The following is a 24,105-nucleotide window of genomic DNA, read 5'->3' on the forward strand; positions in this document are numbered from 1 at the left end:
GTTTGCCTCAGACAGTTTATAGGAGTTTAATGAGTAACTTGGAACAAATCTGTTAGATGGAAGAAAGGCAACAGGAGAGACTAGCAACTGCAGGGAACTGCTCTTTTTTTTTTTTTTTTTTTTTGGTTTTTCGAGACGGGGTTTCTGCGTATTGTTTTGGAGGCTGTCCTGGTACTTGCTCTGTAGACCACGATGTCCTCGAACTCACAGAGATCCGCCTGCCTCTGCCTCCCGAGTGCTTTTAAGGCGTGCACCACCAATGCCCGGCTCATGTATGAAGACTCAGAAACACAACGGACAGTGTCCAGGCCTAAGGCCTAAGGAATCCATAGTAGAAGTGACCACAGTAAAAAAAAAATGGTTTTAGTCTATTAGCTCTAAAGTTTTACATCCTCTTGCTTGTTTTTGTTCTTTAAGACACAGTTTCTCGGCCAGGCGTTGGTGGCGCACGCCTTTAATCCCAGTCTTCATACATATCTTTTGGATTCAGGACTCTCATAGCCTGACTTTCTCCTGCCTTCTTTCCCTAACTTACTCTATCATCAGTAAGACTAGTTCCCTGCAGCCGGGCATTGGTGGAGAAACCAAAAAAACCGAATTGGTCATGTCCCAATTATTCATTTATTTATAACTTATCCTTAATTAAACTGATTTTTCCCCCCGCCCTTCAATTTGCGTACGCCAGGGGCGACCTACAAGCCAGATAACCCCGTAAAATGGCGGTAGCGCGACTCCACCCACTTAGGGCCGAGCCTCACGTCACGTGACCCTGGCCAGCTCTCGCCGCGGTGGCTGACGGGAGGTGGAAAGAAAACGAGGGTGTGTCGGCCATTTTGTGTCTGTTTCCTGTGGGACGCGGCGGTGGCGGTTGGTTCCGATACTTCGGCGATTTTCTTCGGATTTTTCCAGCTTCTTTTCGCCTCCTTTCTACCTGGTCTGTAGAGCGCGGTTATGGGTCGCAAGAAGAAGAAGCAGTTGAAGCCGTGGTGCTGGTATCCTTTGTGGGCTTGAGGTGAAGGCCGAGCGTGGGTGTCGCTTGTTGAGGACTGGGTCTGAGAGGCCTGGGTTGGGCCTGCGGCGGGGCCCGGCCGGGCCCGCGTGCTTGGGTGTCTGGGTCAGGGTTTGAGATGGTCTCTTTGGAGATGGGGTGCCCACGGCGCAAAGGCTCGGGTGGCGCAGGAGGCGCTTGTGTGGTTGGGCCGGGAGCCCTTCCCCGAGAGCCGTCGCCCCTAAGGACCCTCCCCTCCGTTGTTTCCTGGAGGACCCCAGAAAGGGCCTTGAGTTTGGGGTTACGTGCTAATCGACTCCTTGGAGACTTGGATTGCGGAGCGCCCCCTCCCCCAATGGCGGAGGGCGGCTTTCCGCGTCTCTGGCGCCTTAATCTTCAGGAAGCGTTCGCTTCACTGGGTGGAGTTTCTAGTATCTGTTACTCAATTTTGCTGGGCTGGGGAAAAAGGCTGTCGGAAAGGAAGCTATCTTTCTCATGTTTTCTGGAAGCGTTTAAGTGTTTTACATTACACTTGATTTTTTAAAATCTATTACATTTAAACGATTTGTCTCAGGACCCGTTATTAAAATAGGTAAAAATCGGCCACGAATTTTGGTCAAAATTTATAGTATTGTGGATTAAACATGTGAGTTTACATTCCCTGATGGCATAAAGTAATAGGCAATTGGAAGGCATTTATTGGATTGTTAGTTGAATGTGCTGTTTGCCGGGAAGGTGATCTTAGAATATAAATATTGATGAGTTCCCAGTTTCGATTCTTCTGCACATCTAATGAGTCCTCGTGAAATTGCCCCCCCTTTTCTGCGGCGGCGGCGGGCGATGCGGTGCGTTTATCTGGCTGTCCTGTAGCTTGCTCTGTAAACCAGGCTGTCTCTGCTTCGCAAGTGCTGAGATTAAAGGCATGGGTCACCAGAACCCCGTTTGAAATTGTTTTTATCTTTTGAAAAAAATTTTCGAGACTCTTTGACTGGCTGACCTGGTGCTCACAGCATTTGCTTTTGTATCTCGAGTGGAGTATGTCACGCTAGAAGATTTTTATTTCTCGGTCTGCAAACCTGGCTTGCCTGGTTTGAATATATCGTTGCCACAGACTGACTGCATACAGATTGTGCCACCTCTCATCCCTTGGGAAGAGCTTAGACGTCTTCACATGTACATTTGTAAATGTTGAGATACAGAATAATTTAAAAGGTCAAAAAAATTTTTTGAGGAAGGCTTTTATGTTGCCATGGTTCACAAAACTCCTAAAATCCAGATCGATCCTGCCTCTACTTAACTAGTGTTGGGTGTTGAACCCCTGGCCTGTCTTGCATGGCAGACAAGTACCTTACTGATTAAGCTATATTCAGACCAGCAGGTACATGACATGTAATCTCTGAATATAAATACTAAAACTAAATTATATTAAGTCCCCTCCTTTTTTTATTAGTATTCTTTGTGTGTGTGTGTGGTGTTTTGCCTATATGTATATGCATGTATTGTACACGTAGTGCTGTTGGAGGCCACAAGAACATTTACCCTGGAGTTGTTATTACATTGTGAGCTGCCTTGTGGGTACTGGAAACAGAATCTGTTTTGTTTTTTTGTTTTTGTTTTTTTTTTTGTTTTTACGAGACAGGGTTTCTCTATTGTTTTGGAGGCTGTCCGAACTCACAGAGATCCGCCTGCCTCTGCCTCCCGAGTGCTGGGATTAAAGGTGTGCGCCACACCGCCTGTCAAACCTGTGTATTGTTAAAGAGCAGCAGCAAGTGCTCTTAACACCTAGATAGGTAGGCCTGACGTGTTTGTTTTGGTAGGGATCATTTTTGTGCAGTGTTTTATACCTTAACTTTGACTAGGTATTGTAACAGAGATTTTGATGATGAGAAGATCCTTATACAGCACCAAAAAGCAAAACATTTCAAATGTCATATATGCCATAAGAAGTTGTACACGGGACCTGGGTTAGCTATTCACTGCATGCAGGTAAGTAAGCATTTCTTTCTGTATTTAGTTTTTGTTGCCTTGTGATTTGTAACCACGTAAAGAAGAATTTTCAGCACTCAGGAGGCAGAGGCAGGTGGATCTCTGAGTTTGAGGCCAGCCTGGTCTACAGAGTGAGTTCCAGGACAGCCTCCATACAATACAGAGAAACCCTGTGTCAAAAAAAAAAAACACAGAAGAAGAATTTTCAATTTGTTTTTGCAAATTTGTCTATCACACTAGATAAATAGCCAAATATTCCTAAAAACTTAATTTATGCTGGGCACAAGTTCTCTCATTGAGCAACTTCTCTGAAATCCACATCTGTTCTGTGACCAATAAGAAGATAATTGGAAACTGGGCATTGGTGGCACATGCCTTTTGTCCCAGCACTTAAGACAGAGGCAGGCCAATCTCTGTAAGTTCCAGGCCAGCCTGGTCTACAGACAGGACAGGCTCCAAAACTACACAGAGAAACCCTATCTTGAAAAACAAAAAAATTTTTTTTGAGAATGTTTTGGTAGTATATTCTTGCAGTTATAGTGCTTTAGAATCATTTTAAAAATTTATTTTTATTTTATGTGTTAGATTTTTTGCCTGCATACGTCTTTGTGAGTGTGTTTGATTACTTTGGACTGGAGTTACAGATGGTTGTGAGCCACCATGTAGGTGCAGGGAATTGAAATTGGGTCCTCTGGAAGAGCAGTAAGTGCTCTTAACTGCTGAGCCATCTCTCCAGCTCCAGTGCTTTAGAAGCTTAAGGAAATAGGCTCTTGAATTTGAGCCCTGGGCTACAGTGAAACTTTGTTTCTCAGCCCCAAAAGAGCTGCTATCTTTTAGACCCATAGCTGTATACTATAACAGCTTCTAGTTCTACGTAGATGTTTAATGAAGATTAAGGTAAAGAATAGTTTTCCATGTGTGTTACAGCCATATTTTTTGTGCTCTGTAGCTTCATGTGACATGGGTGACTATTGATGGGGAGGTTAGAGCTAACATTTCCGTTAGTCACAGAAAATTCCTATGGAACAGCAAGCACTGTGTTAAAACACTTGTTTTATATACTTGGGTATACAGCACCCATAGAATTTAGCTTTACAATGAATAAAAACAACAATGTAGTTTGTCTCATGATAAATGATAGAGAAAATGAAAACATAATAAGAAATAAGACTATGAAGCTGTCTGAGATCTGAGAAGCAAATAATTTATTTAGTGTTCTGCCTCCATGTATGCTGCAGGCCAGAAGAGGGCACCATATCTTATTACAGATGGTTGTTGGCCACCATGTGGTTGCTGGGAATTGAACTCAGGACCTTGGAAAGAACAGCCAGTAACCTTTGAGTCATCTCTCCAGCCACACTTTTGATGTTTGTGTACACCTGTAGCATTATGTTGACAGTCTAACTTTGAGCCTTTCACTTCCCAGGATTCCTTTTCACGTATTCTACCACTGCTAGGAAACATCCTTAGCCTGTCTTACACTTTTTTTTTTTTGTTTTTTGTTTTTTGTTTTTCGAGACAGAGTTTCTCTGTGGCTTTGGAGGCTGTCCTGGAACTCACTTTGTAGACCAGGCTGGCCTCGAACTCACAGAGATCCGCCTGCCTCTGCCTCCCAAGTGGTGGGATTAAAGGCGGCGCGCACCACCAACGCCTGGCTCTGTTTTACACTTTGTAAATAGACTGTGGTGTACAGTGAGACCAATTAAGTCTTGGAGGGTGCCAGGCAATGGTGGCCCACACCTTCAATCCCAGCACTCGGGAGGCAGAGGCAGGCGGATCTTTGAGTTCGAGACCAGCCTGGTCTACAAGAGTTAGTTCTAGGACAGTCTCCAAAGCCACAGAGGTCAAACAACTGGTGTTAAAAAACTGTAGGTGTTAAAAGGACTTGAATAGCCAGGCGTTGGTGGCACACATCTTTAATCCCAGCACTCGGGAGGCAGAGGCAGGCGGATCTCTGAGTTCGAGGCCAGCCTGTTCTACAAGTGAGTTCCAGGACAGCCTCCAAAGCCACAGAGAAATCTTGTCTCAAAAACCAAAAAGAAAAAAAAAAGGACGTGAATACAGAAAGTTTTAAAGTAGATCCATTAGTTTATGTAATAACTTTGTTTTTGTTGTTTTTAGGTGCATAAAGAAACTATAGATGCTGTACCAAATGCCATACCTGGAAGAACAGACATAGAGTTGGAAATATATGGCATGGAAGGTATTCCAGAAAAGGATATGGATGAAAGACGACGACTTCTTGAACAGAAAACACAAGGTAAAGTTTGCAATGTGCTATAATATTTGTTTATTTAATGTTTTTTCAAGACAGGATTTCTCTGTGTAACAGTTCTGGCTGTCCTGGAACTCATTGTATAGATCAGGCTGGCCTTGAAATCACTTAAGTTCTGCCTGCCTCTGCCTCCCAAGTGCTGGGATTAAATTAAAGGCATGCACCACCACTGCCCGGCATGATCTATTTTTTTAATATTTTATTTATGGTCTGTACAGTCTTCTGCCATCATGCCAGCAGAGGGCACCAAATCTCATTCAAGGTGTTTGTGAGCCACCATGTGGTTGCCAGGAATTGAACTCAGGACCTCTGGAAGAAGAGTCAGTGCTCTTAACTTCTGAGCCATCTCTCCAGGCCCATGATCTTATTTTTTTGTGATTTATCTGTCGTGTATACAGTGTTATGTCTTCAGAAGAGGGCACCAGATTTCATACATGGTTGTGATCCATTTTATTTTTTTATGTATGTATGTTTGTTTGTTTTTGGTTTTTCGAGACAGGGTTTCTCTGTATTGTTTGGGGGCCTGTCCTGGAACTTGCTGGGTAGACCAAACTGGTCTCAAACTCACAAAGATCTATCAATGCCTCCGAGTGCTGGGATTAAAGGTGTGTGCCACCAGTGACTGGCAACATCCATTTTTTCATTTTTTCTTTATGTGCATTGGTGTCTGTGTGAGGATGTCACATCTTGGTGTTAGAGACAGTAGTGAGCTGCCATGTAGGCACTGGGAATTGAACACTGGGTCCTTTGGTAGAGCAGTCAGTGGTCTTCTATGAGCCATATCTCCAGACCCTTAAATTTATTTCTTGCCGGGCAGTGGTAGCACACACCTTTAATCCCAGCACTGGGGAGGCAGTGGCAGGCGGATCTCTGACTTCAAGAACACCCTGGTCTACAGAGTGAGGCCAGGACAGCCTCCATAGCCACAGAGAAACCCTGTCTTGAAAAAAAATTTTAATTTTTTATTGTTATGTATACCATGTCATATGTGGGGAAGATAATAGGGCAACTGTGCAGTTTGTTATGAGGATTGAACACTGATTGCTGCTTGTACCTTTATACCTGCTAAGTCATCTCACTGTTCTGGGTAAATGATAACAGCTGTGCTGTACTACTACACTCATCTTCCAGTTCTAGTCTTTAATACGTGTTTTGCTTGTACATATATCCGTATTCCACTAGGTCTGGTCTTCACAGGCCAGGAGAGGGTGTTTAATGCCCAGAAACTGGAGTTACATGTGACTATGGGCTGTCTTGTGTGCTGGGAACTAAAACAGCCATCTCTTCAGCTCCTCCAATTCTAATCTTTGGTTGTGTTTTCCTTTTATGTGTTCTGTTTATTAGTGTCGTTTGTCTTGGGATCACAAGCTATGCATTGTGCAGATAGTAGAAAATAATAGCAATCTGATTTTGAGATTTGTAAGTTGCTTCATGTGTATGAAAGAATTTGTCTGTATCATTTGGGTGCCCAACCCATTAGAGGGCTGGAAGAAGATATTGGATTCCTTGAAACTGTAGTTGATTCAGAGATCACTTTGCCTCTGCCTCCAGAATATGGTTTAAAGTCATGGGGCAACATTACTTTTTTTTTTTTGGTTTTACAAGACAGGGTTTCTGTATTGTTTTGGAGGCTATCGGTCCAGCCCGGCCTCGAACTCACAGAGATCCGCCTGCCTTTGCCTCCCGAGTGCTGGGATTAAAGGCGTGCGCCACCACCGCCCGGCGTTTTTTTACTTTTAATGTGTGAAATGTATTAAAACTTGTCTTGCAGAGAGTCAAAAAAAGAAGCAACAAGATGATTCTGATGAATATGATGATGATGAATCTGCAGCCTCAACTTCCTTTCAGCAACAGCCTGTCCAACCTCAGCAAGGTTATATCCCACCAATGGCCCAGCCAGGATTGCCCCCAGTTCCGGGGGCACCAGGAATGCCTCCAGGTAACAGATTGTTTAAAAATTCATACTGAGGAGTTACTGTTATAATGCAGGTGTTATTTCCTTTTGTTTTAAATTTCCAATTCTAATTTTGTTGCTGAAACGCATTGTAGGCATACCTCCATTGATGCCAGGTGTTCCTCCGCTGATGCCAGGGATGCCTCCAGTTATGCCGGGCATGCCACCTGGGTAAGGAAACTTCAGTTGGTTTGTGGGCTTGGGCCAACTTGGGTGCTTTGAATTAAATGTTACTTTTCAGTTTTTTCTTCTTAAAAATATGGGTTCTATAAATCTTTTCCTATTAAGGGGTCAGTAAATATGAGACAAATATATTTGCCTCTGAGGAGAGTAGACTTTTGGGTTTTAGGATGAATGTAGGAAACCATCCTTTAGTTGAATATGCTGTAATTAAAGTGTTCCTTATATAGATTTGAGTGTCATAGCCTTGGGACTATCAAGGATGTTTTGTAGTTGTTGAAAAAGAAAATGTAAATGATTTACCAAAGCATCAGAAACTAAAATGAAGTTGAGGTGTGTGTTGCCCATCTCTTTTACTTAGAGTTGGATGTGAAAGGTGTACAATACACTTTCCCTCTGTATTCTGAAAATCACAGTTAGATTTTGATTTTGTCATACATTTTCACAGATTGCATCATCAGAGAAAATACACCCAGTCATTTTGCGGTGAAAACATGTAAGCATCTCATTCATAATGTAATTCAGGAGGTATAATATAATCATAATGTCATTTGTGTGTGTGTTTAATGATATCTATTCAGTTGACTTAAAATTTTTCTTTTCTTTTTTTTTTTTAAAGCTGTTGTTGCTAGATTTTTTTTAAAGATTTATTTATTTATTACAAACACAACACCCTGCCTCCATCTACACACCAGAAGAGGGCACCAGATCTCATTACAGATGGTTGTGAGCCACCATGTGGTTGCTGGGAATTGAACTCATGACCTCTGGAAGAACAGTCAGTGCTCTTAACCTCTGAGCCATCTCTCCAGCCCCGACTTAAAAATTTTCTAATCTCAATAAAACTGTTTAAGTTTGTCAGCTAATTGACACATCTCTTTAAAGTAGAAAATTAACACATTTCGGGGCAAATAGACACATTAAAATAATTTTTTCCCAGGCACGTTAGCCCGTGCTTTTAATCTCAGAACTTGGGAGGCAGAGGTAGGACTATCCCTTTGGGTATGAGGCCAGCCTGTGGTGCCTAGTGCCTCTCTAGGATACATAGATTCTGTCTCAAATGGGGGAAAAATTCTTTTCTAAAGTGCAGATGCTTTCTCAAGTTATTATTAGGTAGTAAGACCTAATATAAGATGTGATACTTAGAAATCTATAATCTGCCATCCTATTTTGTTATAGAAGATAATCAGATTTTCATTTAATTAGGATTAATGTGTAGAAGGTAAATTTCTGATAAAAAGTTTTAAGTTGTAGAAGTAGAGGAATAATGGTGGCTTAGTTGTAGAGTGCATGTGTAATATGCACCAGGCTCTGGGTTTTATCCCCAACACCAGAAACCCAAAATCAAGCTTATGTTTGTAATACAATGTTTTGAAGTAAATTGGACACTGGCTGATCTTGGAAGGTGAGCTGTGTTTTATTTTTTAAAGGGGAAAATATAAATATGGGTTATGTTTAAGTAATGGTTTATTGTTAGGAAGTAAAATTTTATGTAATCTGAGTTTATATTTGTTAATGTTGGTGATTGGCTTTCCTTGTCCCTTCCAGACAGAAATTTTTACTCTCAGGTGGACAATTCAAATAGAAATGTTTGCATTCTGTGTGCATTTTTTTTAAGTGGAAGATTAATTAGATAGGTCCTCCCGTATATATTCTCAAGAATACCCTTAGATCTCAGAGACCTTGCTTAGTTTTTTTTTTTTTTTCCCTTTTTTTATGGGTCACCTGAAGAGTTTGGTTTTTTGGGTGTTTATTATTGTAGTGTATGGTAGATCCTTGTGGTTTGATTGATTTCAGTATTTGAGATATTCAAGTTTTTTATTTAGTGTTTTATAATTGCCAAAATAATTATAGTGGTTTATATTGTTAATTAAATTTTTTTCTTAAATTTTGCTTTTTAATAGAATGATGCCAATGGGTGGAATGATGCCACCTGGACCTGGAATACCACCTCTGATGCCTGGGATGCCACCAGGTATAAAATGTTATTTTCCCTTTGTAATGTGACTGGTAGTATTTATTCCTTACATGTTTCTAATTCTCTTACATGTTGAAAGAAGTTTGCTAAGTAGAATGGGTGTGCTTACATATAGCCATCGCTTTAATCCTAGCAGACATAGGCAGATTTCTGTAGTTCCAGACTATAGCTTGTACATGGTTACTCAGCTGGCAGGGATGCAGAGCGGTGGAAATTCAAGCTTTTAATTCCCAGAAAGTTTATAGTTGGGATCTAAATTTGTAAAAAGACAGTTTGAGAGGTGTGATTGTTGCAAGGAACAAATGGTCATGATCATAGACTTTGTTTAAACTGAGTGTTTTATTGACTTGGGTTCCTTGGAGACCGACCATCCCTCCATCCGTCTGTTGCTGCAGGTATGCCCCCTCCTGTTCCACGTCCTGGAATTCCTCCAATGACTCAAGCACAGGCTGTTTCAGCACCAGGTATTCTTAATAGACCACCTGCACCAACAGCAGCAGTACCTGCTCCACAGCCTCCAGTTACTAAGCCTCTTTTCCCCAGTGCTGGACAGGTAAGGTGAAAATCCTGATAAAAGGAGTACATTTACGTTTAAAGTGGACTTGTTTACTTATATCTTTAAGTTGTCAAAGATTTCTCGAATAAAGATTCAAGTAATACACCAAAATATAATTTGCTATGTTAATCTCTTCTATTCACAACAGAAAGGAATCATGTTGTTTTCTCATGATTGTGTATTCTTAGTTGTAGCTAGAAATGAAAGTTGAGTTTCCAAGGAATTAAGTATATGATGTTTCCAGGTCCTCCATTGTCTTGCTGAATTTGGTCAGAGGCAGTGATGAAATTTCTTAAAAAAGACTTGAGTAGGCCTGTCAGTGGTGGTGTATACCTTTATATTAAACCTAGAACTGCAGAGGTGGGTGAATCTCTGAAATCAAGGCCAGCCTGGTCTACAGAGCAAGTTCCAAGGCAGTCACGGCTATACAGTAAAATCCTGTGTTGATAAAATGAAAGGGAAAAAAAAGTGGGTGGGTGTTTTTTGCTCATTTAGAGAAAACCATGGTAAATTGCAGTGCCACTCTGGAGTTGTATGAGCATCATTTAACGGCTTTTAGTCATATTTCCTTAGCCTTTCTTCCATCAAAACTTTAGAGGTGAGTAGGCTAGATGGTCAAACTATTGTGCATTTCATTTAGAAAAGTAGATAATATTTTAAGGGATCCTTTTTAAGATTATCGCTCAGATGTTTTCTTAATTTCTTATTCTATCTGGGTGCCAAATTTTTAAGTGCCTTTAAAGCATATTAATTTACATTTTTGTGGTGGATAGAGATTTTAAATGTGTTAATCTTTTATCAGGCCCTATAGTCTTATAGTGTAGAGCATCTGCATGGAGAACAGTGTGTCATTATTTTCAATTTGATAGTCTTGAAATACTGCAATGCAAAACAGTAAGTTTATCAAAGACGCTTATGTCTAACTAGTTGTATTGGTATAGAGATTTTTTTGAGGCATGTGGTTATATATACTGTTTATTGAAAATGAAATTACTCTGCCTCTTTAAGTGACATTTGATTGCATTTCAAACTGTATTTACAAAAGAATGCAATCTATACTAAAAAAAAGTGCCACATAGCATATTTTTACCCATTTGTTCGGAGACGGTTCATTGTTTCCTTTCTTTTATGCTACAGATGGGGACACCTGTAACAAGCTCAAGTACAGCTTCATCCAATTCAGAAAGTCTGTCTGCATCTTCTAAAGCTCTGTTTCCTAGCACAGCACAAGTACGCAGGAAGTTGCAGTTTAAATTTTTTAAAAATGGCTTTACAACTTAACCCTTTGGACCCTTTATAAAAGCTAAATCTTACAAATATATTTAGTTTTTTAGAAGTAAAACATACTAAAACTCAACTGGTGTTTAAAATTTGAATTCATACTAATGTCTTCAACAGAACACTCTAAACTTAAGTGGTTCTAAAGGGTTAAAAGCATGTGAGCAGTAAATGAACTATAGTGGCCAATGGTTAGCCTGGCGCATGGTTAAGCTGTGTTTAATTTATGCTATTTAATGCATCACGTCTTTAAGGAAATTAGCACTCTGCATTTGGTTCTAAAGTTGACCTAGATTTTTAAAACATTTGTATTATGAAAGTAATGTGTGCTCTTGGTAACTTAGAGCCTGTGCTATTAACCCCCTTTGTCTATACTGTAATCTAGGCATTACTAATTTGGAGGGTAGTATGTTGCTATCTCTAGAATATTTGTGTTGGTAGTAACATAAGTTATTATATAAACTCTTATATTCTGTGGTTTATCTTTTGAGCTGCTTTTAAGATAAATTAAGCAGAGAATGTAGCAGAATAAAAACAGTTGCATTGAATACTATTTCATGATTCTATAGAAAACTAGAAATATATAGCATTGTTTATGGAGAGGAGCTGTAAAACAGATCTGAGAAGTATAGTAATTAAAACCCACTATCTTGATATTCTTACAGATTGAATTTTGTGGAACATATATATGCATTAACTTGGTTTTAGTTTCATTTTAAGTTTGCTGTATTTGATGTTGCTGCCTTTTCTAAGTACATTTTCTGTTATACTCAACTTTGGGTATTGAAATTTATTGGTAAAGTATTCTTATTTTACAGGCTCAGGCAGCTGTCCAAGGACCTGTTGGTACAGATTTCAAGCCCTTAAATAGTACTCCTGCAACAACTACAGAACCCCCAAAGCCTACATTCCCTGCTTATACACAGTCTACAGCTTCAACCACTAGTACAACAAATAGTACTGCAGCAAAACCAGCAGCTTCAATTACAAGTAAGCCTGCTACACTTACAACCACCAGTGCAACCAGTAAGTTGATCCATCCTGATGAGGATATATCGCTGGTAAGTTGTTTATGGGTTTTACTAGTATTTGATCAAATATCATTATAGCAACTTGCCCATTGAAGAGGTTTGAAGTTGTACTTAGATGGGCTTATCTGATTTTTAAAGTTCCCAAACATTATACTATAAAAGGATGTCCCACCCTTTCTGTATCTAAGAATGAAGACAGTAAGCTCACTTCTTAGACTAAAAATGTTTAGGCATACATTTGCTTGTACTGATTGACAAAAATGTTGCCTGTCAGAGTCTAGAATTTTTGAAGCCTGTTTTATTTGACAGAAAGTTAATAATCTCAAAAACCAAAAAAACAAAGTTAATACGTAGATTTGTAATTTTATGAACTTAGGTAAGATTTTTAAGGACTGGAGATTTTAAGTAGTAGCACTGATTTATAAGAGCAAAAGGAGTTACTGGAGAGTAATTGTACTTTTAAAATTAGCAGGATTTTGGATGTTTGTCTTTATTCTTGAGGAACCTTCTTTCATTCTTACCTTAGCCATTATACATTATTTTTATTCTCAGGAAGAAAGAAGGGCACAGTTACCTAAATATCAGCGTAATCTTCCTCGGCCAGGACAGACTCCAATTGGTAATCCACCAGTTGGACCAATTGGGGGTATGATGCCACCGCAGCCAGGCATCCCTCAGCAGCAAGGAATGAGACCTCCAATGCCACCTCATGGTACTATTTTTGTTTGTGTTTTGTTGTGGGTGGGAATTTTGAGTACATATGAAAATGTTAATGTAAAATGTATTTGTTTAAAGGCACAATTCACAGACTAATTATGTATATTTTGTTGTGTGTTTTAGGTCAGTATGGTGGTCACCATCAAGGCATGCCAGGTTACATTCCTGGTGCTATGCCACCTTATGGACAGGGACCACCAATGGTACCCCCTTACCAAGGTGGGCCCCCTCGACCTCCAATGGGAATGAGACCTCCTGTTATGTCGCAAGGTGGCCGTTACTGATCTTACTTCATCAAGTCTAATAGGTTTGGAGATTAAACCTTTTCTCAACTTGTGCTGTTTATATAGACAAGCTTCCGTCTATAAGGCTTCATTGTGACTTTAACAAACATTATCTTCCCACATACCAGGAACTATTGGACATTTATTTGACATGGGAGAAATTATTTGGAATAATAAAACAGGAACTTTTCCTGAAGTTGCAATTTATACTGTATGGCTTCTTTTTCATGTTTCATCTAGGTTTTTAGAAGTGAAGTAATAGTAAATTTGGTTCGTTAAATTGTGAAGGCGCTGGAATTACATGAACATACCATCTTAAATAAAGGCAAGTTTTGTAAGCTTACATTGCTATTTGTAAAGTTATGCCTTCACAGCATTTCCAATGCTGTTGGACTTAATGTCCCCAACCTAGCTTGGTGAGGGCGGTAACTGTTTCCAAGTACGTGTACATTGGAAGTCTGAATGTATAACAATATTTAATGTATTTAGAGAGTTCCTCGTGTTGCAGGGTTTAAGAAATCTGGCCCGCTGAGGTCATGTGACTTTTCTGTACTGTTAAATTTCATTGTAATAAAACGAGAGAAAGATTTATGCCTTTTTATTCATAACCCAGCTGTGGACTACTGACTGAAAGGTTTGTACAGATGCATGCCACAGTAGACGTCCACACAATAAAATTCAGTTACCAATACGATTGGATTCTTTAAGTTGTAGATTTTTTTCTTAGCTGCATGTTTTAATATTATATATAGAATTACTCTTGTTAATGTTGCATTTGACAGAAACACATGAATCGATACAAATGGGTATAAAGTCTTTATGTGTCATTGTTTCACATCATTTGGTATCAGATGTAACAAATTTAAAGTGTAAACTAAGGTTGTTTAGAGCCTAGTGCCAGACCCATTCATTTTCTTTGATTAATTTTAAGACCAGTTACGTACTTTAATGGACCTCAGAAGCATGCCAGGTGCAAACTAGAAGCTTAGGTGCATGCTTCTTCATTCATGGCTTGATATATGTTAATTTTAAACATTCATCTATTACAGTGTTTAATTAACAGATTATTAGCTACATTTTATTATGTTCCTTGGGTTGGTACTTGGATATGTGTCCTCTGTTTCTAAAGCCAAATGGTTAATTACGATTCTGGGAGTCGTACTGTGTTCTCATAGATAATTATACTTTAGGGGTGACTTCTGTTGGCGATTTTGTGTTGTCTCATGATTGTAGATCTTACTAATTTTGTTGAAGTTTTGCCAGTCTTTTGGGGGGGGGGACCTTGAGAGGGTATGGAATGTTTTAAGAATCATATAGTCTACATAGAGTAATTACCCATATAGCAAATACAAGTTGATTTGATTTATTCTGAATATGAACTGATTATGAACTTAAAACTTCTGTGAAGGTATGAGATGTGACACCACCAAAAATGGCTTTAATTTTATAGGAATATATTGAAAATGCTTGACTTATTAAAGGGGAAAGTTAACAGATAAAGGTTCTTCTATGGGATGAAATGTGACAAATAATTGAAAGCTACGGTCCATTGTCAGTATTGTATGTCTGCACTGATTTGTTTTATGCCTCTTCTACTGAGGTGCAGAAAATTTCAGTTTGTAACAAAAACATCCATATATTGCCAGAGATGCATTATTTTGCCAGCAGCTAATCTATTATGTATGCAGTGTTCTGCCTGCAGGCCAGAAGAGGGTACCAGATCTCATTAAAGCTGGTTGTGAGCTTCCATGTGGTTGCTGGGAATTGAACTCAGGACCTCTTAATCTCCAGCCCTTGGTACCACAAACCTTTAATCCCACAGAGGCAGCTGGATCTCTGTGAGTTCAAGGATAACCTGGTTTATAACACTACAAAGAGAAACCCTGTCTTGAAAAAAAAAAGATAGAGAGAAAGAAAAATATTGCAGATTAAAAAAAATTCCAAGGTTAACTTTACATTGAAGAAATGCTTCTAAAAATAAATCTCATGATTTCATGTATTGATAGAACTTCATACTTAATTCAAACTTCTATTTTACACTTGTATTTTGTTCAGACAAGAGCAATATATTAGGGTTAGTTCTGAAGTCTACAACTTAAATAGGTAAAGGAATTCTAATTAAAACTTGTGTGTGGTGGTAAATAACATTTAATTATATCTCCTATGTTTTGTAGATATATGACACAGGGGAGCTATCTATTTAGTATATTGAAAGTATAATTTTTGCATGCATCAAGGATATTAAGCTTCTAGAAAATACCTTTTACCTAATTGCTTCTGAGGTCCTTAGTGTAGTTAACTCACAAGTGTAACAAATTTGAAACAACTTACACTTCTTTAATGCCATTAAAAGTGAATTTCAGCTCTGCTCACTCACAAAAGGCTGCCTTTAGTTTTTTGGTATGTTCCTGTGAACACACCTTAGAATATTTAAGGAAGTTATACAATCAATGTACTTGTCAGCTTTGGCTCTACCTTCATACTCTACCTTCATCCACTGTGGGTCAATTAAAAATAAACTGTCTGGCACTAGTTTCTATTCTGTTTTGCTACTTATAGTGAAAACATCAGTACAGTTTTCAATGAGTGCTGGAGTTACCATTTAATTTGAATCCCTACTATTGAAGTAATCAAATACCATTTGTTAGGGGGAGTAATTACCTGATCAGGTTACATAATGAACTTAAACTTAGTTTAATGAATTACTTATGGAAGTCTCCAAAACATAAGTGTGGACTCAGAATGTAATTGTAGATTAAAAGAGCTGCTCCTTTTCTGTTGCTTGCTTGATAATTGGGACTTAAAAATTGATGCATGTCTTTTTAATTAATTGGGTGATGTTTTTCTAAAATTAAAATTTTCTTCTTCCTATAGCCCTGCCATAGGACAGGCTGAGGCTGAGTCTCAGTGTTGCCCTGTTCAGTCTGAGGCAAGTGGGATTTATTTTATTACTTACAGGGGCTTTCACAGCTTTACGGCTGTTGGATATTCATGTCCCCAAACTTGCAGCAAGTTTGGTGAAGGCCCCTAAATTTAATTAAACTTAGGATTTTTATATTCCTTGGGCAGAGAAGGCTCTATATTAATATTCACGTTTGACTGTGGTGTAAGAAACATATAAGTATTGCTTTATTATATACTATCTAAAGCTTTATAAACCTTAATAAATTGATCATTTTATATTTGTGATTTGGAGGCATGAAATGTTTCATTCAAATTTTTACTTTGACCTCTAGGAAAATAATACTGGTTGTTTTCTGTTCAAACTTAAATTTAATCTCAAGGATAAGCTTAATTATTTGAATGCCACAGGATAATGTTTGTTCTCAATCCCAAGCTTATATTGAACATGAGGGTGGTAAGGTTATCTGGAAATGGCTTAATGACCTTTCTCAAATCTCACCACACTAGAGCAAATGTTAATGTAGAGCCCTGTAACGAGTGGGAAGGTGATTTGTCTGTGCTTGTGTGGTGTGTATGGGTGTAGACTACAGGTGTGGTATGGGTTTGGGTATTACATGTCTCAATGGATAGATAACTAATTTTCAGGCAGCCAAATTGAAATTGGATCATGTGATAAGTCTCAAACTTTGGAATGTTTCTTTTTGGAACTTAAGTTTTATCTTTTACTGATGAGTGCTTTATATAATCACACACCAGTAGTATATCCACATTTGTTTTAAATTAGAATTTGCTTTGATTATGATGGCCTTTAAAAACTTGTATGTTGGGAATGGGGATGATGGAAAAAGGTAACTTATATTTTGTTTATTCCTTGCACTAGACTAGAAACATTTTAAAATCTTTTGTGGTTATCTTGGGGTTTTGTCTGTTTTATTTATTTTTCCAAGACGGGGTTTCTCTGTAGCCCTGACTGTCTGGAATTTGTTTACTAGGCTAGTCTCAAACTTACAGATCTGTCTGTCTTTGCCTCATGCATGCTGGGTTTAAAAGCTTGCACCAGCACACCTGGCTAGATTTTAATTCTTAAGAACTACTGTTTACATGACAATATTTCACTGAAGTGTTTTATTACTTTAGTAATTACAGTTTTAGGTTTACTAAGACTTAACTATAGTTCAGTCATAGAAGGCTTATCTCTAATGCTCAAGGCTCTGAATTTCATTCCTACCACCCACCATTTAACAACTAATTGGAGATACATTGTATTTTTGTAACCTTTTCTCCTGACCCAATTCTACATTAATAGTAAAATGTTATTTACTTGAATAATAGGGCTGGTGGAGAGATTTAACAGATACCTAATCAAAGGTTTTAGGTCCTGATGAAGTCTGCTGGTAAAACTAACTTCACCTTAGTGAGATATTATTTGAATAAGCTACTGAATATGGGATTTGTATTGGTTAGAATTTACTAAGTAAGTCAGATAGGTTTTTTGGGGGGGTTTCGAGACAGGGTTTCTCTGTATTGTTTTGGAGGCTGTCCTGGAACTAGCTCGTATTGACCAGGCTGGCCTCAAACTCAGAGATCCTCCTGTCTCTGCCTCCCGAGTGCTGGGATAAAAGGCATGCGCCACCAACACCTGGCCAGATAGGTATTTTTTAAAGGTAATATTTGCCTATGTAATCCTGAAGTTGTATATTCCAAAATGAAACTAAATTTCCTCTAAAAGGAAGTGGAGTGTATGAGTAAACTTTATTGGGTAAAATACTCCCCAATTTTCTATGCTAGTTTCCTCATGAATGAAATTGAGGGTTTCCTTAATATTTAGTGTTTTTTTCTTATCTAAGTCATTTTAATAATCTTGTTTTTATACTAATCTAGCTTTTCTCTGTGATAACTGTAAAATAAGCACCTTACAAATATAGTATGTAGACTCTCATGTGGTATGTCTGAATTAGCATAATAATTACTTTTTAAAACTAGTATCTTAAGCTCTTAGACATTGTCAATAGACCACTATTAATACATAAATTGATAGTAAATAAAGCTTGACTTTAAGTTGCCAAGAAACACAAGAGCAGCTGTTCTAAGTCCTTGTGTTGAACTTCAGGGGTTTTATTTGTTTCAAGGCCAGGTGTGGTGACACTTGTGTAATTCAGCATTCTGGAGGATGAGATGAGATAAGGGTCTTCCTGCAAGTTGAAGGCCATCCAGAGTTAGAGGGATAAAGGCTAGTGGGTCTGAGTTCAGTTTCAGCCTGGTCTGCCTATGTATAATTTCAGACCATCCAGTTCTATCTAATGCAATGCTAAATAATTTTTTTTATTCTGTAAGGCTAAGAAAATTGTTTTTAATGTGCACTATTTTTTTCTCTTAAGTGCTGTGCATTTCCTATTCAAAATATATTTTTCCTTCCATTAGTTTGAATGAATTGAATTAATTTTATGTAAAATATACTGTTTCATTTCCAGTGGAAAATGTTTTAGTAAGAAAAATGTTAGGCTACGAGAGATACACAGTCTAAAATTTAGTAATTGTTAAAGCCAATTTCAACTATTTTTGTTTAAGTTAAATATATTGAAAACTGTGTAACTGGCTCTGTAGGTTTTCACTTTGATTAGGGTCTTGAGAATGAATATGACAATATGTTTTTGTATGTGTTGTCATTCTGCATAGGGTCCCAAAAAGAGGATGTGTATACATTGCCTTAAAGGATTACTTGGACTCCAGCCATTATTTTAAATGTTGCTATGATTTGTAAAGTTTTTGGGCAGTATAATGACTTATTTACTGTTTGACATTTTCTAAGCCTATTTTATCTGGAAACTTTGTATGTGTGTATGTGTGTGTATCTGTGTGTCTGTTTTTCTTTTGGGCTTTTAAAAGTCTGTCTTCACTATTTGACAATTTGCGGGATTGGTAATGAAATTCTTGTTGCCCTACTTGAGTAAAAATGAAGAATGAAGCTGGAGGTAGCCTAGTGGCAGAGTGCATGTTACGTATGCATGAAGCCCTGGATTCAATTCCCAGCACCAAAAAGAAAAGAAAAAGAAGAATGAAGACCTGTTTCCCCAATATAGTATACATTAACTGACACTGGTTATGTGAGAAACTATTGTATGGTGGGTTTAGATTTAAGAACCTAAAATGTTATAAGAATAACTTTCTGCTTATTTTTTGTTCCTTTGAGGTTTTACCCTCTTATTTTGGTGAAGATCATTGACATTTTTAAGATGATCTGCTAATCCCATGTGAAAATAATCGTTTCTACTATCTTTCTAGGGTTGTTTAATTGCCCAAGTTGTCCAAGAGAAGAATTATTTTATAGTCTTTCCAGTTTAAATCAGAAACAGGGTATCTATTTAATATTTAAGAGTTAATTCCCCTTTACTTCTAGCTGGTTAATATAGGTGGAGGAGAAGTAACAAAATTTATAGCCATCCCCTTTTTAATTGGAGATTAAAAATAAAAGTTAGAATTGCCTGTAAGGTTTGCCTACATGCTAATTGAAATTTAAAAGTTTATCACATTTAAATATATATGTCCCTTTTTAGGGAAAATAAAATTTCCAGCACACCTTACACATTGAACACATTATTGATTGGACATTAAAGCTTGTCCAAGAGATACTTCAGTGTTCTAGCTCATTATCAATTTCAGTAGCCAATGTAAAGCAAATTTTGTTAGGCTAAGGCAAACTTTTAAAATGTACTGCTATCAGGCTCTGAGGAAATTAAATGCGCATTGACTTTTTAAAGTATGGGTTGAACTCCTCAGCTTAATACAATTTGTGTTTTTGTTAACTAGCAGCAGAATTTCAGCATTTCCTACTTACTGGTAGAGAAGAAAAATCCCACAGCCCTGCCAGTACAGGTTAGTTTAATCTGTAAGTACCTGATGTTCCTTTTTTTTTTTTTATCCCCACCCCCAACATACCCATTTAAAGCACATAAGGAAGAAAACTGCTATGCAGTTACTTAAATGTGAGTATAAATAATAGATCCATTGGATAATCTCAAACACTCAGTTCTTGGACCAGAGTGGGTAGCTCTAAGTTTGCCGACCCTAGTTGTTAAATGGCGTAATGCTGCTCTTTTATTATCTGGTTGTTCCTGAACCTATGTAGGTATGTGCCTTTTAAAAGGCAGGGGGGAAATAGTTTGGTTAGCTGAGTCCATGTAGTCCAAAACTTCAGGTCCATGATCCTTGATTAAGGAACTCATGGTGTTTTCAGTTACTCTTTACCTTTTACAGACTTTCTCGACTATTAGCAGTGAAAGATGTGGTGCACAATTGTAAGCTAGGGAGTTTTACTTTTGTTGTTTTAATTAGATACAGTAATACTTGTACATAATTTGTTCATCTGTAAGCTGTAAATTAGCGTGCCACTGTGATTCATCACTGACAAGGAAGTTCACTGCATAGTCTTGCACACTTTTCATCCCAGAACTCTGCAGGTAGAGCTAGAAATGATATAATTTTAAGCCCAGGATGGTCTGTGTAATGATTTCCTGGCATAAAATTAGATTCTTATGTAGTTCTTGGAGTTTAATGAGAAAGTCATACACTAGAGATTTAACCAGTGGAAATAGTAAGTTGGAAGTTAATTAGCCATCCTTCAATTGGATCATTATTTTATTTGAGAACAATATGATTTGTCTAAAAGTTTAAAGACCCATATCTAGCAGCCAATAATAAAAATATTGTGAATTTTTTTCCTCCACTTTGATTTTTGATTGTAAAATTGCCTGAGGGCTTAAGTTTGATTGCCTTTCACAGTTTAATCTAAGAATGGCGTAGATACAGTGGAAATGGTTTTCCTTATCTCTTTAGAGCTGCCTTTCTGGTGAGTACTGCTTTATAATTTTCATATCGTGGTTTTATTTTTTTAGCCTAGCTGAAATGTGACAATGATCAAAGAGGTGAGCAGTAAGAATTTTCATAACTTGGGTACTAATTGGGTCAAATCTTTGACCATTACTCCTGGACATTTCCCTATGTGTGCCCCCCCCCCCATTTTTCTAAAGGGCGATGAGCACAAATATGTTAACACAGATTATTTCAGTATTTCCTTTGAGAATTATTGCTTTACTTAAGATTAGTGATTAAGAAAATCTAGGGAAGCCGGGCGTTGGTGGCGCACGCCTTTAATCCCAGCACTCGGGAGGCAGAGGCAGGTGGATCTCTGTGAGTTCGAGGCCACACTGGTCTACAGAGCGAGTTCCAGGACAGCCTCCAAAGCCACAGAGAAACCCTGTCTCGAAACCCCCCCCCCCCCAAAAAAAGGAAATCTAGGGACAGGACAGATGTTAAGACCATGTCTTTACTCTAGGTATGGTGGTGCACCCCCTTAATCCTACCACTCAGGAGAGAGGGGCAAGTGGATCTCTGGGAGTTCCAGAACGGCCAGGACTATGTAGAGAAACCCTATCTCAAAAAATAAAATAGTGAATAGTTCATTCTCATTGTTAGGTGATTCAACCACCTATGTCCATGATTAAGAATACTTAAAAAATTTTTTTTGTTTCTCACTGCATAGGTAAATGATAGAATTGTATTCTGTTGCTGAACAGTTTAAATCATTCCAACCATGCATGGAAAACTTGTGTTACAAATACTGATTTCTAGCATATGTTTACCTGTGAAAATTAGCCCATAAATATATTTATTTCTGTCTTGTTTAGTCATTAGCCTGTGACATAAGGGTTTCTTTCCCTCTTGCTTTTAGGCACATTCTAGATAATGCTAGTATATTTGTATATACATTCGATTTCTGCTATAACCTTTGTGAACCAATAAGGTCAATCCTGTTGCTTTTAGTATAAACTTAGTATTCTAAAATCTGGAATTTAATCTGAGCATGTATGGTAATGTATTTTAGATGAGCCCTCAACAAAGTCTTGAGTCTGAATTTGTGTCTTTAAGATTTAAAGTGAAATAAATTTCTAAGGAACTCTGTCCTTTCCTAGCACGGATAAACAGACTGACAGTTGGTAAGTATGTAACTTTACATGCATGTAGTGGTAAGGGTGAGTTGCCAGACTACTCCAAGATAATTAGAAGTGAACAGAAATTCCTGAATCTTTCTAGGAACTTGATATGTATATCTAACGTTTTCTCCAAATATGTGTACTCAAAATGATTAAAGTGAAATGTACCTTACTCGTTTGTCTGATTTGTTTTTGTTTTTTTTTCCATTGGGTTTTTTTTTAGAGGGGGTGGTAATTTAAGTGATAGAAATTTTTTGGTTTAAACCTTTTCCTTGAGGTATTAAATACATGACTATTGAAATTAACCTTATTATAAGTTAAGGGAAGAGGGGGCTTTCTTCTCATTTTTTTATGTAGTTGTGTGCCCCTGTTACATTGTAAGATCTATCTTAGGGTATGTAGTTCTTAGGCAGATCAGAGAACAACTTCTTGGAGTTTGTGTTCCTCTTTGGGTTCTGAGAAGCCATCTCATCATCCCCCTGGTATTGTATTAGAGAAGGACTAAAGTAAAAAGTGCTAATAGAAATGGTTATTTCTGCCAAGTCATTTCTGTACATTATTTTTTTTTTTTTTGAAAAGTTACAGAAATGGGTTTGCCTATCTTTATTTGTTTTGTTTTGAGACAGGGTTTCTCTGTGGCTTTGGAGGCTGTCCTGGAACTCACTTTGTAGACCAGGCTGGTCTCGAACTTACAGAGATCCACCTGCCTCTGCCTCCCAAGTCCTGGGATTAAAGGCGTTCGCCACCAACGCCTGGCTTGCCTGTCTTTATTCTCCAGGTTGTTCTTGCCAAGTGTCAGTTGCATTTGGAGAAAATGAAGAGCAAAATCACTTGGGGGCTGTAATTGTATGGGGGATCTTAGCAAAGCACCAGAAGGAATACATTTATTACCATGTGTGTAATTACATGGTGCATGAGCAGACATCTTTTACAATGTAAGTTCACTAATGATAATTTCATGCTAGCCTTTAATTCACTAACAAACCAACTTTACAAATGAACTTTGTGAATAAATAAAATTTTCCTACACAAATAATAGTCTATGTGATATTTTGTATCTCCTGGCTCAGGAGCATTAGTTTATAGTGTGTTCTTTCAAAACCCTAGTCTGCATATGTATGCACACTTGAAACTATTGGATTTATACTTACAACATTGTAATTGAATCCAGCATATATTTTCAGTGTATATGCTAAGTAGGATCTGTGTGTCCTTGGCTGTCCTGGAACTTGATGTAGACCCTGGTCACCTGGAACTCCCAGAAATCCTGCCTCCCCAGTGCTTGGATTGAAGGTGCACACCACCTAGATAAGCACAAATTGCATTCTTTTCATCCTCAATAGTTCGTATCATTTGGTATCTCCCCATGGTGTGCCATATTTTACATAGCAAACTAAATAGCTCACTAAATTTTGCAATTATTAACTGTTTTATGTATCCTACAACTAGATAATGTCATCCTGCTTCAGTTCTAGCCCATAACCCCCCAAGGCAGTGTTTCTCATTGTAACCCTGGTTGTCCAATCTGTAGAGCACGATGGCCATGAAGGCAGAGATTCTTCCCTTAGTTTAATACCAAGCCCAACTTTAAAACATTTATTTTTAAAACATCTGCCAAGGTTTAAAGAGGTGGTGTGAGCTATCAGGAATTGCATTGGCAAACAAACCCAGGTCCTTTGCAAGAACACCCACTGGTCTTAACCACTCAACTTTCTTCAGCCTAATAAAGGAACTATTAAAAAAAAAACCTTAGGCCCAGAAGTGGTGTCTGAGCTTTAATCCCAGCTCATGGAGAAGTCAGAGGCAGGCAAATCTTGAGTTCCAGGGGAGCCTGATGTACAGGGCTATTTGGAAGCCTTGTCTCAAGAAACCTGAATAAAGGGGCTGGAGAGAGGTAAAGAGCACTGACTGCTCTTCAAGAGGTCCTGACCATCTATAAATCAATCTGGTGCCCTCTTCTGGGATGTAGGCAGAATACTGAATA

The 24,105-nt window shown here is 38.1% G+C and overlaps 1 protein-coding gene across 9 annotated transcripts; it reads left to right on the forward strand.

Moving 5' to 3' along the window:
- The first annotated feature begins 815 nt into the window (after positions 1-815).
- Positions 816-22,293, forward strand: Znf207 (zinc finger protein 207). 9 transcript variants are annotated; one of them, XR_005878337.1, is made up of 14 exons: positions 816-992; positions 2,848-2,974; positions 5,096-5,234; positions 7,021-7,188; positions 7,299-7,374; positions 7,832-7,879; positions 9,288-9,358; positions 9,757-9,914; positions 11,055-11,147; positions 12,014-12,256; positions 12,779-12,938; positions 13,067-13,250; positions 13,468-13,552; positions 16,102-22,293. XR_005878337.1 is itself a non-coding variant. In XM_040749282.1 (13 exons), the coding sequence occupies exons 1-12, from the start codon at positions 952-954 to the stop codon at positions 13,225-13,227; spliced, it is 1,485 nt and encodes a 494-aa protein (XP_040605216.1). In that variant the 5' UTR covers positions 816-951; the 3' UTR covers positions 13,228-13,250; positions 16,102-22,293. The 9 variants fall into 9 exon arrangements, 6 of the variants coding, with proteins under 6 accessions (XP_040605216.1, XP_040605215.1, XP_005077034.1 ...); XR_005878338.1 differs by lacking the exon at positions 13,468-13,552 and having other exon boundaries at positions 16,102-16,156; positions 19,939-22,293; XR_005878339.1 differs by lacking the exon at positions 13,468-13,552 and having other exon boundaries at positions 16,102-16,156; positions 19,942-22,293.
- The last annotated feature ends 1,812 nt before the right edge of the window (positions 22,294-24,105 follow it).

The sequence above is a fragment of the Mesocricetus auratus genome, unplaced genomic scaffold (assembly GCF_017639785.1).
Source record: "Mesocricetus auratus isolate SY011 unplaced genomic scaffold, BCM_Maur_2.0 Super-Scaffold_100007, whole genome shotgun sequence".
NCBI classification, from domain to species: domain Eukaryota; kingdom Metazoa; phylum Chordata; class Mammalia; order Rodentia; family Cricetidae; genus Mesocricetus; species Mesocricetus auratus.

Bases quoted from the DNA above. Each gene is read 5' to 3' on its own strand.
- Znf207 (XM_040749282.1), top strand. From the start codon at position 952: ATGGGTCGCAAGAAGAAGAAGCAGTTGAAGCCGTGGTGCTG. The intron at 9,915-11,054 runs GTAAGGTGAAAA...TTTATGCTACAG, and splicing joins TTTTCCCCAGTGCTGGACAG to ATGGGGACACCTGTAACAAG. The intron at 12,939-13,066 runs GTACTATTTTTG...TGTGTGTTTTAG, and splicing joins ACCTCCAATGCCACCTCATG to GTCAGTATGGTGGTCACCAT.